At 35.0% G+C, this 16798-nt stretch overlaps 2 protein-coding genes across 2 annotated transcripts; one reads left to right on the forward strand and one right to left on the reverse strand.

Moving 5' to 3' along the window:
* Positions 1-6223: 6223 nt before the first annotated feature.
* Positions 6224-11024, forward strand: LOC126672174 (uncharacterized). Its single transcript, XM_050366123.2, has 12 exons — positions 6224-6579; positions 6661-6880; positions 6961-7161; positions 7256-7326; positions 7417-7579; positions 7770-8363; positions 8547-8927; positions 9012-9087; positions 9159-9222; positions 9851-9986; positions 10214-10327; positions 10659-11024. The coding sequence occupies exons 1-12, from the start codon at positions 6290-6292 to the stop codon at positions 10722-10724; spliced, it is 2376 nt and encodes a 791-aa protein (XP_050222080.1). The 5' UTR covers positions 6224-6289; the 3' UTR covers positions 10725-11024.
* On the reverse strand, positions 11017-16695 carry LOC126672182 (uncharacterized). Its single transcript, XM_050366128.2, has 15 exons — positions 16480-16695; positions 15733-16046; positions 15138-15255; positions 14747-14864; positions 14305-14408; positions 14029-14100; positions 13019-13087; positions 12840-12920; positions 12641-12760; positions 12478-12552; positions 12264-12344; positions 11954-12027; positions 11799-11859; positions 11304-11359; positions 11017-11217 (listed from the first exon to the last, which is right to left on the reverse strand). The coding sequence occupies exons 1-15, from the start codon at positions 16636-16638 to the stop codon at positions 11133-11135; spliced, it is 1587 nt and encodes a 528-aa protein (XP_050222085.1). The 5' UTR covers positions 16639-16695; the 3' UTR covers positions 11017-11132.
* Positions 16696-16798: the final 103 nt, after the last annotated feature.

The raw sequence follows: 16798 nt of genomic DNA on the forward strand, positions 1-16798 counted from the left end.
CGTCTCATTCGACGATGGCAGGAGATGATGTCACGACCCAAAATATTGAGCCGCAACCGGCGCTAGGGAACGGAAGTGATAGCTCCGGAACCCGTAGCAAGCCTTAAATCACTATTAATTTTTCGCAAATAATAAACAAACAACAGTAAACAACGGAAGCCAATATACATATATAACACATAAACCAATATTTACACTAACTGTTCAAAACCTCGCGGGCTCTAGTTACCGTACCCTGTACGAACTAGCCTCGCGGTACTATATCCATCAGTTAGTGTATCCAACATATCACCGGCATCTGGTGCCGTGAATGAAACATAAAACACGTAGCCTATCAAAACATATAAACAAGACAGCAAGTATTATGTACAATCAAAATGTACTGCTGTCTAGACTACGACTCTATCAACGCGGGACCACTACTGCAGCATTCACAGAAGTCAGAAACTAAACATATACAACTGACTTCTGGACTTCAAAATTGGCCTCTAGCTAAGTCCACAAGTTAAGCACCTGAAAGGCATCAAAGGTGAGGGGTCAGTATTTGGGAAAATACTGAGTGAGTTGTCATTTACTAACAGTATTAATATAAAAACATAGCATCGCATCTCAAGAAAATATTAATATAAAACATATAAACATGTATTTGATCCGTACGAAACTAATATCCTAGCATGCGACATATCTCTCGAATAATCATATATCATTCAACCCAATCGTAAATATCAATTGCGAGTCCAACTCGCTGGTGGCCCAGCCACTAGATACGGAGACTTCCAGGCTACACCGTAGCCGAGTTCACTCTCGTATCGAAATCATATACCCAATCGTAAATTTCATATTCATCAACAGCTCCCAGCTGTGTCAAGTCATTTCTCAATGCAAACATACTAGACTGACTCGATATTGGTGATCACATAGCCTATTGACACCCAATAGGTAGCTAGTTTCTTCGGATCGCATACTAGTTCTCGCATATAGAAATTAAATAAACATATACCATCCAATCAATTGTATATAATGCGATGCGTCAAAACAATATATATATTTTCATAAAATACTTTTAACATATATAATACATGAAAGTAAAAGTACAACTCACAGTGACCGTAATCCAATCACAAATATGGTCGATGAAATGATATGCCCTCGCTATCCCACGTCTACTGACCTCTCTGCTCTGACACGTCTGATAAATCGTTAATAGTTGGACGTGATTCTCGCATTCTTATACGTATAATACTTTTAAGTTTTGGGATTTAATTTCATTTTATACTTATTTACGTATTCGATATCTTTAGTCGTAGAGATAACTTAGCGAATACCATATCTCATAATTGAGAATCGCTTAATGTCCTTGATGTTTTCCATTATTGTTATTTATCTAAAACGTCGAGCTAATCTCGAGATCAATGACTTTCCAAGTCCGAAATCCGTCCTTTAGCGTCAAATTACTCTAAACGTCAAACTCCTAGGTTAATTACAATTTGCATACGCATGGGTGAGTCAGGGTGCACGGGCGTGCCCTTCGGTAGGTACACGTTCGTGTAACCAAGTACACGTTCGTGTACTCTCAGTACACGTTCGTGCACCATGAAAAGTGCACGTTCGTGTACTTTAGGTACACGATCGTGTACCTTGCTAGGTGCACGTTCGTGTACTTCCAGTACACGTTCGTGTACTTCCAGTACACGTTCGTGCACCTGTGCACGTGCACAGCTCCCCGGAAGTCGATTTCCGGGGTTTTATCACCATTCCGACGTGCCTCACACACCCATACTCAATACCCATCTCTCGGTTTCTTCAAAAACACCATAATAACTTCAAAAACGTCAAAATTCAACCTAAACTCGATCCTAATCAAAACAGTCAACAAACTCGTATTTTTATACCAAAACCCGACCTCATACCTTAATTTGATGGCCGGAGATGATAGAGCTTTCGGTTCTGAAGAAATCGCCGCTTGAATCGCTTGAATCGGATGTCGAACGCAGAAACGGCGGCGAAACGATCGTGGTCGAGGGTTTTCGATGTTCTGGAGCTTTCTCTTCTTCTGATCTCTTCTTTCATATTTCATTTCTTATATATTAAGGTTAAAAGCTCACTTTGATCCTTGTTCTTTTTGCTTACTTTCATTTATCTTTTAAACTTTTCAATCGTACGATTTAGTCCATAGCTAAATCGTTAAACTCTTTTATTACGACTTATACGTATTATTTATATTCGATAAATAATACAAAACTCAATATTAATATTCTCCCGTGAAAATTAGAAAATTTAAACTGCGTGATTAAAATAAAAAAATGTGTAAAGTTGGTGAATTTTTATGACATTAACCCTTGTTTTTACTTTTTTAATTATTTTATGAAAAATACATTTTTTTAATTTCACAAATCTTGTTTGTATGATCAGGTTATAAATATCCCCAGTTTCAGTAAGTACCCAGTTGCTAGAAAGGTTGCAACCTTCCACGTCAAAGCAGCACCATCGATTCCAACAGCGCTCATCTCAAGCATCAGCACCAATATCCGGTGAAAGCTCGTCTCATTCGACGATGGCAGGAGATGAAGACGGCGGATCTACACTTTCTCTTTTTGTTATGATTTTTAGAAATGAAATGAAATTTGTTTAATTTTGTTTCACAAACAAATCATATAGCTATAAATAGAAATCGGACCCTTAAATTACAAATTCTCACAGAGTTCAGCATACTCATTAATTGTGTTAAAAAAACAATGAATGTTGTCTTTGATACTATCATGTCAAGAAGCAAGTTGTGGCATCCTACTTAATTTGAAATCCCTTTCAAGAAAGAGGCTCTTGAAGAAATAATTAAATATTACCACAATTTTTAAAGAAATTCAAACTTGATATTGTGAAAGAGACACTAAAAAAACATTAAGAAAAAATATAAATAATTTAATATAATAGAAGAGGTAACTACTATTTATTACAGTCAACTCTCTAATAATTAATATACATAGTGGTCAAAAAATTATTAATAATTAAAATTATTATTTTATTGAATTTGTATAGGAAGAATTATAAAAAATAAAAAATATATTTGAGATAATGTCAAAAAAATCATAGACTATACATATTTTCTCAATTTAATCATTGACTTTAAAACATCGCAATTGTATGAAAAAGGTTTTATTTTTTCAATTTAATACATGAGGTCATAATCTGCTAACGTGGCGAACAAAAATGGTGTCCACCTCAATAAAATTTAAACCAATGAATGAGTATCACGTTAGTATATGTATCAAATTAAGAAAAAAAATGAAAATTTCCACATTTATTTAAGACGTATTAAAATTTGTGATTAAATTGAAAAAACAAGTATAATTTATGAATTTATTTAACATTACCCCAACATATTTTAAAGCATTTTCATTCGTAAACCTAATATTAAAATTATATTATAAAAAAAACAATTATACACACTTCACAATAACTGAATCCAAAAGAAAATAACTTTATATTCAATTCAAAAATATCAACTTAACATTAAACCAAAAAATAATTATCAAGTTTTTAATTTTAGTTTAGTTTAAACTTCTTCTCAGCTGTCTTGTTGCACATAAAGCAACTCGTCTAGAGAACGCGCACATTCAAGAGAGACACAATTAGCCAAATGAAAAGTATCAGAAAACTTTTCTAGACGGCTCCTATCATCGGTGGAGACTCGGAACAGTACCAGCTTGTATGTGTCAGATCCTGAACGTAATCTCCAATAAAGCGGAACTTCTTCCCGGAAGTAGCACAACTTCCTATTACTCAAAGCAACAAAATAGGGTTCAATATAAATAGAAAATGCAGTGTCAACCTTCACCTGAGATTTGTTAAGAATTCCAGATGAGCCCTCAATATCCAGCTGCAACGCCGAAAGCTCTGGTTCACCATTAATTTCACCAAACTGGTAAGAATAAATGACATCATCTATGAACACAGCAGGGAGACTGAGATCCGTGTTGGGGCCAAGACTGAATAACCAAGACTGAGACTCAGGGAGGAAAGCATAAAACTCATAACCAGTGTATACAAGGATGAAGCTACTCTTACTCTCCACGGGAGAAGGAATTATTCCAGGGGAGCGATTGGGGTTAAATCCATTCGGAGGATCCGGTAAGCTAACCCAACTGTTATTTGATGGATCGTAAACCTCACCAGAGGGTTGACTTCCAGAGATTTGGCCTCCAAAGACGTAAACTTTTCCACTCTGTGACACAGCAGTAGGCCTATGATGTGCAACCTTCATGGAACCGACTAGATCTCATCCCTTATCAGGATGATTAATGTCAAAACGATGAACCTCCGATGTATAGCTTTCCAAATCCACCCTATCACTAAACAAGCCTCCCACATAGTATATGAATGAACCCGCCACAACGGAAGTGCCGAATTCAACAAAATTTTCAGGCATCACACACAATTTCTGGAGTAAAACAGAAGGTGAAGATGTTTCGCTCACCTTGGCAGTGTAATAATGGCGTTCATAAATTAACTCGTCCAATTCTTCATCTGAATCCTTTGCTCCAGCTGACATCCAGAATTGTAAGAGAATTTCATAATTACCCAGGGATTCTTCTGCTTTTCGCTCCATTGATTCATGTATTTGGGCACTAGGTCACCGCTTGGTGCCCTAATTTATAGTATCACATAAATCCCACTTACCAACACCTGTAAAACTGCCAAAAACATTGCAAACTTGCGCTATTTTTTCAAAACAATTGCAAAAACATAGCCAAAAAATACTGTGACTAATTATGGGTAATTGATCCTGAAGGTTATTAAACTTTCAAATTTTTTCATTTCAGTTACTAAACTATTTTTTTTATTACTGAACTTTCAATTTTTTTTATTTTGGTATTTTCCGCCCAAAAATACTTAGATGGCAACCGGAATTAATTTTTTTTTACCCGAACACACACTTGCCATATATGCATAATTTGACCTAATAACTTATTTTCAAAGTGAAAATTATATATATGTGATAAATTTTCAAAATAAAACTAGCAAAATCCGGTTGGCACATGTCAATTTCCGGCTGCCATTGAAGCATCTTTGACCGGAAATATGAAAATGAAAAAAAAAAGTTCAATGATCGAAAAGAAAAAAATAGTTTAGTGGCTGAAATGAAAAAACTCGAAAGTTTAGTGATGGTCAGAATCAATTATTTGATTAATTATATATTTTAAAAGGTCATTGTTGCTTTAAGCGTTTCACACGTGCCTCGTAGTGTGACTCGTTAAATAATAATAATTATATTTGTTATAAATAAGTAATTATTAAAATATCAAGTAATTATTGAAATAATAGTTAATTATAAATAGTTTATTTTATTTATAGTGAATATAAATAAAAAAATATTAAATAATAACTAAATTAGAAATTTATTAGAAGTAGTTTATATTTTTATTAGAATTTTATATAATTAAAATTACAATTATTAAATATTGAAATAGTCTATTTTAACAAGTACTCTATATAATTATATTATAAGTAGTTTATTTTAGTTATAGTACTCTAATTTTAATGATTATCTCAATAGCTTTTTAATTATTAATTATATTTGATAAAGTAAAAAAGACATTAATGTAAAAGAATAATAATTATATGGACAAGTTATAAATAAAATATGTAAGTGAATTTTTTTATATATAATACTAACCTAGTCATATTAGGAGTTTTAGTGTAAATTTAACTTTTATTTTTTGAGAGGAGTATTATTTTAGAAAATCATGAAATAACAATTTCACTAGAGATAACTATTCTATGAACCAAAGTAAAAAATAGTAATTTTACATGAAATAATTATTCCATTCTGCACCTACTATATTAACCAAACATAGTCTATATTTTATTATCATAAAATAGACTATTAATCTAAATATAAATACTTTGAGAAAAGAAAGAGATGCAATAAAGAAATGTAACCAATATTGATGTTGTACATTTTATTGCATTTATAATAATATTCTTTTTAAGGGATTTAAATTTTTAGTGTCTCCTAGTTAAAAATTAAAATAATATTGCATACAAAGTTAATACCAATCTATATTTTATAATTTTTACATTAATTATATACAATAAAATCAGATTAAATAAATATTTGTCATTGTTAAAAATGAATGGTTACATTTCACTTGTACGTCCGATAAAACAAAAAAGGTCGAATTAGCTCAGAAAAGGTCGACATAGCCACGCTAAAATGGAGTCATAAAACAAATAATTCCAATAGGTCCCCGTACCCTATTTCTCCACGAACCAAAACGGTAACGTAATAATGTTATCACACACTCGTCACGCGCATCTTTTTCTCTCGCCTAGTTTTTCCATCCCCCAATTTACGCGCCGCCTCTATAACATCGCTGCCCCAACTCCACTCTCATTGTTATATTCACGCAAGCAAAACAAGACAACAACAACAACAAAAAATTCATTCTCTCATTTTTCTCGTTCAACAATGGGATCTCTCTCCGCCGCCGACGGACCGCTGAAGTATCCAATTGCTCGCCGTGACGAGTCTGTTGTGGAAGATTATCACGGCGTCAAGGTCGCTGATCCTTATAGATGGTAAACGGAATTGAATTAGTGAACGTCTCATTCATATTTAGTTAACGTAAGCAATGTGTTTGATAATTTTTGATTTGATAGGCTTGAAGATCCTGACGCTGAGGAAGTGAAAGCGTTTGTTCAAGAGCAAGTTAAATTAACGGAAAGCGTACTAAAGAAATGCGATGCTAGAGAAAAGCTTCGCGAGAATATTACGAAGCTGTTTGATCATCCGCGCTACGACGCGCCGTTTAAACGAGGTGATAAGTATATCTATTTCCACAATACTGGACTTCAAGCTCAAAACGTCCTCTACGTGCAGGTATATATGACCGCTTTTCCAATTTCGCAAACAAAATTTCATTATTTAATTCGTTTTAATTAGTTGACGAATACGTACAGGATAGTTTAGAGGGAGAAGCCAAGGTTTTACTTGATCCGAATGCGCTAAGTGAGGACGGAACGGTGTCGTTGAACACACTTTCTGTTAGTGAGGATGCTAAGTATTTGGCTTACGGGCTTAGTACGAGCGGGAGTGACTGGGTGACGGTTAAAGTTATGCGTGTTGAGGATAAATTTGTTGAGGCTGACACATTATCTTGGGTGAGTTGTTCTTGTATTTATCATTCTGGACAGGGAACATTATTTGTTTTGGTGTGAAGACTTAGCTGTGTGTGTGCATATTTGTTTTGTACAGGTTAAGTTTTCAGGTATTAGTTGGACACGTGATAGCAAAGGGTTTTTCTATAGCCGTTACCCTGTTCCTAAGTATGTAATCATCATTTTTTTTAACTTGATGCCATTGTATTGTACTTGCATGGATTCAAAAATTGAACAATTGATGTTTTCTATGTGTAGAGAGGGAGAGAAAATAGATGCCGGGACGGAGACTGATTCCAGTCTTTATCATGAAGTGTACTATCATTTCTTGGGTACAAATCAGTCTGAAGATATTTTATGCTGGAAGGATCGTGAGAATCCTAAATACATGTTTGGAGCTAGTGTAACGGATGATGGGAAGGTATATTTTTATTGAGTTCTTATAAACCTGTATGTAATAGTAGGATTCACATGCTGCTACACAAATTCTTATACTGAATCTATGATCTACACTTAGTTAACTTTTTGTGCACATAACAGAACATAGATGTATTTTTATGTCAAGCCTTAATGTCTTATCATGTTAATTAATATTGTTTGTTGCTATGCAGTATGTTCTCTTGTATATCGATGAGAGTTGTGATCCTGTCAACAAAGTATACTATTGTGATATGTCTGCACTTCCTGAAGGTCTTCAAGGTTTTAGGGGAAGAAATGACTTGCTCCCATTTACTAAGCTGGTTGATGACTTTAGTGGACAGTATATTGCCGTTGCAAATGATGACTCAGTTTTTACTTTTTTAACTAATAAAGATGCTCCTAAATATAAACTAGTCCGTGTAGACTTGAAGGAGCCAAGTGTTTGGACGGATGTTGTCCCGGAAGCTGAAAAAGATGTATTGGAATCAGCAATTGCTGTTAATCGTGATCAAATGATTCTGAGTTACTTGAGTGATGTGAAATATGATCTACAAGTAAGGGACCTGAAATCAGGATCTCTACTACATCGGTTACCGATTGACATTGGCACAGTTAATGGCATATCTGCACGTCGGAAAGATAGTACAGTATTTTTTGGATTTACTAGTTTCCTTACCCCTGGTATCATATATCAGTGCAATTTAGACTCTGAAGTTCCGGATATGAAGATATTTCGTGAAATTAGTGTGGCAGGGTTTGACCGAACAGAGTTCCATGTAGATCAGGTGTTTATCCTCCTTACATTGCGTGACATTGATTTTACTATTACTTCATGGCATCTGCCTATCCTATCTTATACACATCCTGCAAATTAAAATTGAAGATTTGTCTCTTTTCTGTGCATGCGGCTGTGTCTGTGGATATGCACTCATATGGCTTGATTATTTAACCGGGTTTTTTATCTGCAGGTGTTTGTTCCCAGCAAGGATGGTACCAAGATACCAATGTTTATTGTGGCCAAGAAGAACATAAAACTCGATGGTTCACACCCATGTTTATTGTATGGATATGGTGGATTTAACATTAATCTGACACCATCATTCAGTGTTAGTCGCATTATACTCTCGAAGCATTTGGGTGCTGTTTTTTGTATTGCAAACATTCGTGGTGGTGGAGAATATGGTGAGGAATGGCATAAAGCAGGCTCACTGGGGAACAAGCAAAATTGCTTTGATGACTTTATTTCTGCTGCTGAATATCTTGTATCTACTGGTTATACCCAGCCGAGTAAGTTATGCATTGAAGGTGGAAGCAATGGTGGGCTTCTTATTGGGGCTTGCATCAATCAGGTGAATACAATTCATTTGCCTGCTTGCACTTCCATTCCATCCTTTATTTTAAATTTTAGTTGAATTTCTTTGTGATTGTGGCAGAGACCGGATCTTTTTGGTTGTGCTTTGGCTCATGTAGGCGTTATGGACATGTTGCGATTCCACAAGTTTACCATAGGTTAGTTGACATACATGGGGTGTATTAGCCATTTATTCAAGTCATGTTCTGATTAAATTTTGTTTTTGTAGGTCATGCATGGACTTCTGATTATGGCTGTTCAGACAAGGAGGAAGAATTCCATTGGCAAATTAAGTAAGTGGAACTTGCTGTGAGAAGTCTGTCATATTTCCTTTTCTTTGTTAACTGATCTATTTTGGTTAAATGTGGTTAAAGATTTTAGTTAATTCGGTTCGGTTAATACAAAGTTCGGTTTATGGTTAAGAGTTTTCAAAATTCAGTTAACCGAATTAATCAATGAACAAATTAACTGATTTTTTTTATTCTTTATTTTTATCGATTTAACCGAATTAACGTACTAATTCATTTCGTTTGGATTTGTATTGTTAAGATTTTGGTTAATTTGGTTAAATCAACTTTGGTCTAAATTGATATTTGGTCGATTTGGTAAAAAAGATAAAAGAAAATTGTTTGATTTGCACATGGTTTTTAGTCATCCAGGAAAATCCCATTAGAACTTCTGCTTCTTACTATTATTATAATTATTAGTATAATGTTTTGAGGTCGTGAAATTTACTCTAGCACACAGCTATAATTTAACATTTACGGCATCTTAACTAGGCAATATAAGGCTGTTAAACTCTTTAAACTTTTCAGTTCTCAAGCCTGATTTAAATATGCTTCAATTTTTAGGATACGAGGGTCTTGAGTTAAAAAATCTCCCAAGATATTTGTGTCATCTGGTTGTCTTCTTTTTTCTCAGGTATTCTCCACTGCATAATGTGCAAAGACCATGGGAACAGCGTAATGATCAACCTCGACAGTATCCATCCACCATGCTGCTTACTGCCGATCATGATGATCGAGTTGTGCCATTACACTCATTGAAGTTGTTAGCGGTTAGTTGTCAGTGAGGAGTCTCCTCGGAGTCGTATATCATACTAGTCATTTCCTTTTGCATATTAATCGTAAGAGCATAATGAATTAATGAATAGTCTTTCATTTTTAATCATTAAGCACTGTTATTTCATGTAGCACCAATAGAATTAATTTGCATCACCATGTTTGTATTTATAATTACTTGGCTTCCACTGACATTATGGTTTTCTCACAAAACGCGTGGCAGACCATGCAGCATGTTTTATGCACGAGCTTGGAGACTAGCCCCCAAACGAACCCGATAATAGGTCGCATTGAGTGTAAAGCTGGACATGGAGCTGGGCGTCCAACACAAAAAATGGTACGAGTTTGATGCTATTTAGTCTTGCCAATAAAAGTCCATTCCCCCCTTCAACTTTGAATAAACAAACCCACAGCTTGGTAAAGTTGGATTATTTTCCCCTGTTGGCAAATAACAGGACACATTAGATCACAAATGGGGGTTAAAATGATCCAGTTTTACCAAGCTGTGGATTTATTTTTCCAAAATCACCAATTTGGACACTTTAGATCCTTTGTCCCGTGCCTAATTGGAAGGATGATATCAACTTTGTTGATTTACTTGCATTGTATCTCACTTTTGGATTGTGGCATCAAAAATAAAGTTGTCATGTCATTTTATCCTTGTGTAGATTGATGAAGCTGCTGATCGATATAGCTTCATGGCGAGGGTGTTGGACGCTACTTGGAATGATTAGTAGCTCACTTTGTGTAAGAAATGGACAATTGTTCTACAGATGAAAAAACGGCGCTTTTCCCCTTCATTAGCAAGTAGAAAGTGTGATTACCACCACAAATATCAATTACAGATCCATAAGATTTTTTCTTTTTCAATTCCACAACAGTAATGCATTTTTAAAACTTTGAAAGGTAAGCCACAGTGTTTTGCAAAAAAGTTATTTAAGGTCAGGTTACATCACTGTACTGTTGTATGCAAACGCAGCAAGATAATGTATCAAATTGAATAAATAAAAGATTTAAATGCACCGATTACTCAATTTGGTTGATTGTCCGCACTCCTTTGATTTTTAAATAATACTGTGAAAACATTTAGTTCAAGTTTTAAACTATGAAAACCCTTGAATAAGTCTCAAAAGGCAGCCACATCAGTCAGCCAGGAAGCAATCCATTTTGACATCAGTGACGTCAAGCTGCAAGATCTCAGCTCTGCATCCTAGAATTGATCCAACGCTGGTAAGAAGAAGAGAAAAAATCAGATATCTTTTCCAACCAAAAAAGTGATGAAAACAAAGCTTACACACTCGAGCACAGCTTACTTTGGGTTGGTGCGCCCGAGATCCCCATGTACGAACTCTTTGATATACGTCCCAGCCTGCATTGCGATGATTTTCATGAGTTCTTCACCTTTAGAGTGTGTTACAATTTTGGCATTTTAATAGACAAACTATCATTCTTTTTTACAATTTGACGCCCAGAGAGAATTTCCAATTAAAAAAATGCTGATATAGACCACAGAACATATATTACCATGCAGTAATTTCATTAATAAACACGAGTAACTTCTGATAAAAAAATTATTGGCTGAGACACCCGAATATATTTTATTACCAATGTCACTGTCTAGGCGTCCACATTGGTATTTTTTGATAGGGAAATTGCTTTGTTCCAAATTGCAAAAAATTAAAAGTTTATACTTTAAATTGCCAAATTAAAAGTTTGTGTCAAAATTGCAAAAACGCTAAAATTCCTTGCAATTGCGCCTTAAAAATAGAGCATCCGAGCATTTGTTTTATTTTCACAATTTTTTTTACCTGTGTGCATAGATGCAGAAGAAAGTATTGACAGCTCCCTGTAAGCTTTTCTACATTCATCCTATAAATGGGCGGAGAAACCAGTAAGACATTGTTATAAGGCTAAAAATGATGTGCTAGAATAAAAAAATGAGACATAATTGGGAAATTCTAACCAATGAATGATCTTTTCGCGTTCTAATGGACTACGACGGTGAAGCACCCTCACTGGCGTTTTCTGACAAATTTGCTACACAAGAATTGATAAATAAGACTGAGCACTTTACACGCCAAAAGAAAAGGTTAGAACCTAAGCAAAAAGATGCACAGTGAAAGCAGCTTAAGTATAAAATCTAAACTGGCTTGATGCAAGTCTAGAAGGTTCGACAACAGCTATAAGGTCAGTATGCATATTTTGTTAAAACAAATTGCTGCTAATTGGAAGGAATTTTTTTTTAAAAAAATGAAGCTCACAGAAAAACTCACCATGTCCTTATGGGAAACAATCAACTGCAAGTCTTGATCCTCAAGAGGGCGTGAAATCCATACTAATGCACAATATTGCTTCTGCAAGAAGTTACAATATTAACTGCATGTCCATTTTCCTTGATGCGTGAAATCTTTCCCCCAATGATGTATTAAGGAGAAACAAGCCAAAAGGAGAGATTGAGACAGGGAGAGAAAAAAAGAAATTAAGGACCTGCTTTTCTGCTTCCCCTTCATGCATCAAAGCCCACCCCTCATTTGATACCATTTTTAGATGCTTAACACCAACCTGCATCAGGCACATGATTCGTCACTATTATTTGCAGTGGTTGAAAACAGAAAGTAAAATAGAATCTCGAATTTGGCAAGTAACTCACCAATTTTCCATTTATGTTATTTATCTTTGATTCTATTTCTTTTACATGAGTCTCTGATGGGACTTGGCGCGCATTTAGTATCTCAACCAGGAAGGGCCTACCAGAACCCAGCATCCGAACCTGGAGAGAGAAGTAAAAAGTTAAACAAAAAACATTTACATAATCACCATGCAGAGTCAAAAGAGAAGATATTCAGTACGTCTATATCCTCTCTACCAGCAGCATGAAATTTGTAACTGTCACCCTGACACATTGGAAGAATGCCGCCACCTATGATCTCCTATACAGAATATCAGAAACCTGTTAGCTTCTCATTAATGTTTAGATGAGAGCTTTTCATGAAGAAGATGGTGATCATCAGCCAGTGGTAGATAGTACCTCAACAGATGCTTCTCCCATTCTTTCATCATCAATGATCCAACGTGATTGGCTAACATTCCTTGAGAACTGCAAATACAAAGTAAAAACATTTATTGACATTTGCACAAGAAAGTGAAGAATGTCGATTTCTCTCATTTTAAAGGAGCACGCACACGTCGGGTGTTATTTTTATAAGCACCAACATTCAAAAAAGCACTTGGCCAATGGCCAGTATAGGCATGGTAAAATAAACAAATAGAACTTCTATTTCAGGCATTGACCAAAAAGAAAGGTTCCATCAATTCTTCTTTAGTTAACAGCTATAGAAAAAATTGACTAGGATAGTCACAAGGAGTCTCTTCTGCAAAGGTCAGATCATACACAAAAATTGGTATCATAATCATAAGAAAGTGATGACAGCACCAGAGAGATTCCAAAGAAAAGTATGGCTGGTATTGCAGCTCTTAATATTATTTTACTAAGTAAATAGAAGGCTTAATTACTTAAAAACCACCCACCTTGATTTTTTTTTTCGTTTATACCCTGACCTAGGAAAAAATTCATTTACACCCTGACGTATGTGTTTATGTTTCACCTCTACCCCGAGGCACTAAATTAACCTCTTTTCATTTAGAAAAAAGTTTTATATAATCCTTACTTTTGAACATTTTTAAAGATGATGTATTTTTTTGTATTTTTTTTAATAGAAAAAAGTATAAAATAATCCTTATATTTAGTTGTTTTCAATAAATCATCTTTTTTTCTGAAATTTGGGGTAGAGGTGAAACATAAACACATACGTCAGGGTATAAATGAATTTTTTTCTAGGTCAGGGTATAAACGAAAAAAAAGTTCAAGGTGGGTGGTTTTTAAGTAATTAAGCCTAAATAGAAACTAGAGTTTCCCCGTTGCTTCAGGGGTCCATCCAAGGAGTTCAACAAAACATTCAAAATGGACAAGCAGTGCACCATAATTTAATTATGTTTTTTCTATAAAAAAATTTTTGGAGGAGGGATAGATCAGCTTACCTTTAAGTATCTCCCACCAAAGTAAATAGATGTCCTGTAGCAATTAAATAACAAGTTGCAGGGCTCATTTACCTGTAAATGTAAAATAAACAAATTCATCAAAGCCAAGACACCTTGATCTCTTTTTTTTTTTTGAGCAAATGAATAAGACAATAAAATGACTTTGAAAACCATGTACTTCATAATGCAGAGTGTTGAAGTTCCAGTAACATAAAACTAATGACATGTAGGTACCAGATGTAGAGAGGCTGCAGTAGAAATAAGCTAGCAAATCACCTTATCACTGGGGAAAATCATGCACTCCGAAGATTCATAATTTTGCAGACCAGAGAGAGAATTTGCACTACCATTACTAACGGACTCCATAGCAATATCAGCGCCTGCAAATATTGGTGAAGTTACATTGGTATCCAATACTAGGATGATCATATTCATGTAAACTAAAACAACAGTGCTCTCAGATATGCGAATAGGACATCACTGCACAGCCTATAGCTGCAACCACTCCAAAGCATAGAAGGTAGTACTTATTCAGTCTCCAAATGCAACAAATAAATCTCAAAATAAAAAAACAATACAGATCCCAAACGACACAAAACTGCCCTACTATCATACAAGAAAGAACATCCAGAGGTAAAAGACAAAAATAAATAACCAAATAGTATCTATGACCTTAAGGAATAAATAACAGCCTTCCCACACTTCAATATACACATACCTGTTTTTCTTCTCTTGCAATCTTCACCTCCCTCCACTGAATTTGGAGCCACAATTAATGGCTTTCCTTGGCTGTAAGTCAAACGAATGCGACAAGAACTTGGACCAGATTTTAAATCCTGCACAGCTTCAGTTTAATGAAGGATTAAATTGAGAATAACTTTATCACCTTCCTCTTGCAGGCAAAGTAATAGTTCAATAGTGCAATTAACTCCAAGATTAAATGCTTTTGCTCGATGCATAAATCTCAACATGTTAGGTATCTATCTTTACTATTCAGAGCCAGTGTGGGAAAGTACGATTAAAAGGAGCTTTAGTGACCTCAAATAAATAAGTCTGGCATCATCACTAAAAGCATAACCTTATTGCAACATAAATTTAGTATCACTTACCAACAACTCTTCAAGAGAATTAGCTATTGCAAGCTTTAAAGCATCCTTTGTAGAAATGCATTTAGAAAGGCTTTCCGGGAACCATAGCTCTAATTTGTATTTCCTTTCCATATACAATCTACAAAATGCATTAATAACTACTATCAGTATTTGGTGGTCACAATTTTCATACTATTTTACAAGAAAAAGAAAGCCTACAAGAAGGGGAAAAAACAGAGACCGACAACTTAGGAGACAAATAACTGTAATCAAACCAACAATTTACGAGGATTTGCCTCGAGCGCTAGAAATTAAAACAAGGTAATACAGTGTCTTGGTCATAAACGTGTTTTAAAATCGATTTGTTACACCACAGAAGAATTGGAAATCTATCAAATTTGGAGGTTTACGAAGTACTAGTAGATAACCCTGGAATTCCCCATGAAAAACATAAGAAATTGAATAAAATTCCCACAACTTCGTTGCATCTTATCTGTTTCATTTAAAAGTTACAAAATACATAAATATGAAAATTGTACACATAAGTACCAAAACATTAAGTAACAGCTCCAAGAGAAGTAAACACCAAGATAATTCAAGGCTGGGAAAACCTTACCGAACAATATTTTCATTTTCCTGTATAATTGATGGTATAGAGACTTCGAGGGAAAAACTATCAATCTGATGACCTTGTTGCTTTATCGATTCAACAATTGACGCAGATAAGTTAAGAGCATTCTCTTTTTTCACTAGAACTCCTTTATCATCATAGTGAGTACACTGCAAGATTCCCAAACACACACTGCACACTTCTGATTCCTTAGATGTACACCAATCTTTCATGGATTCATAACCTTCCAAAGGTTCTCCAAGCATATTACACATATGCTCTTGAATTCCAAGTAGCCGAAAAATGCATCTGATGCAAACCTAGAAAGAAGCAATGTAAGAGCATTTAAATTCGATGCAATCACATGCATTGTGTAAATTTAGGTTAAATAATTAGATTACCAGTCCGCTTCTTAATCAAACTAATGAGTGATAATATTAATGAAACCTGTGCAAGTAGCAAAACACTTGAAAATAGATAGCCAGTATGATTATCAACAAATTACAAGATGTAGTTAACTCTTCAATTTTCTTTTCTATTATGATTTCTCAACAACCAAACAACCAGAAAGAAATCGACTCTATGAATTAATAGTCACGTAAATAGATTATTTCTAAAATAACGGACGATTAAATTCGATAAGATAGCCAAAGCAGAGCAATTAACAAAACCGATTGCTAAGAGTTGTTAACAAAGCCCTAATTTAGAGAGATATAGACAAGTGCAGTAATATAGATGGTTAAGAAGACGCACCCCGTTGGACAGCAAGTCCTTAACGGCGTGAGACGGCAAAGAACGAACAGCTTCTTCTACGAGTTTCATGTCACGCTCGCTAACGGTGGCAGGTGGAATAAGTTGCGCCGCCGTGTCTTCTGCTGAGCTAACCAGTAGAGGTTCAGTCTCGTTCGACATTTTGAAGCTGTTTTACCTTAAAAAAAATGGCGGAATCAGTTTTGGCGTATTGAATTTCGAAACACAGTGCGTACGCTTTTGTAATAAAATATTGACTGTTCGATTTAATCTAGTGGAAAGTTATCATCTCATGCTTTCGTACGCGAAACATAGCAAACCA

The sequence above is a fragment of the Mercurialis annua genome, linkage group LG1-X (genome assembly GCF_937616625.2).
Source record: "Mercurialis annua linkage group LG1-X, ddMerAnnu1.2, whole genome shotgun sequence".
NCBI lineage: Eukaryota > Viridiplantae > Streptophyta > Magnoliopsida > Malpighiales > Euphorbiaceae > Mercurialis > Mercurialis annua.

Coding starts and splice junctions, on each gene's coding strand:
- LOC126672174 (XM_050366123.2), top strand. CDS start 6,290: ATGTTATCACACACTCGTCACGCGCATCTTTTTCTCTCGCCTAGTTTT. Junction 9,088..9,158: donor ATTCCACAAGTTTACCATAG/GTTAGTTGACAT, acceptor TTGTTTTTGTAG/GTCATGCATGGACTTCTGAT. Junction 9,987..10,213: donor ACTCATTGAAGTTGTTAGCG/GTTAGTTGTCAG, acceptor AACGCGTGGCAG/ACCATGCAGCATGTTTTATG.
- LOC126672182 (XM_050366128.2), bottom strand. CDS start 16,638: ATGTCGAACGAGACTGAACCTCTACTGGTTAGCTCAGCAGAAGACACG. Junction 14,101..14,304: donor TGATTTTCCCCAGTGATAAG/GTGATTTGCTAG, acceptor TTACATTTACAG/GTAAATGAGCCCTGCAACTT. Junction 12,028..12,263: donor TTGTTTCCCATAAGGACATG/GTGAGTTTTTCT, acceptor ATTCTTGTGTAG/CAAATTTGTCAGAAAACGCC.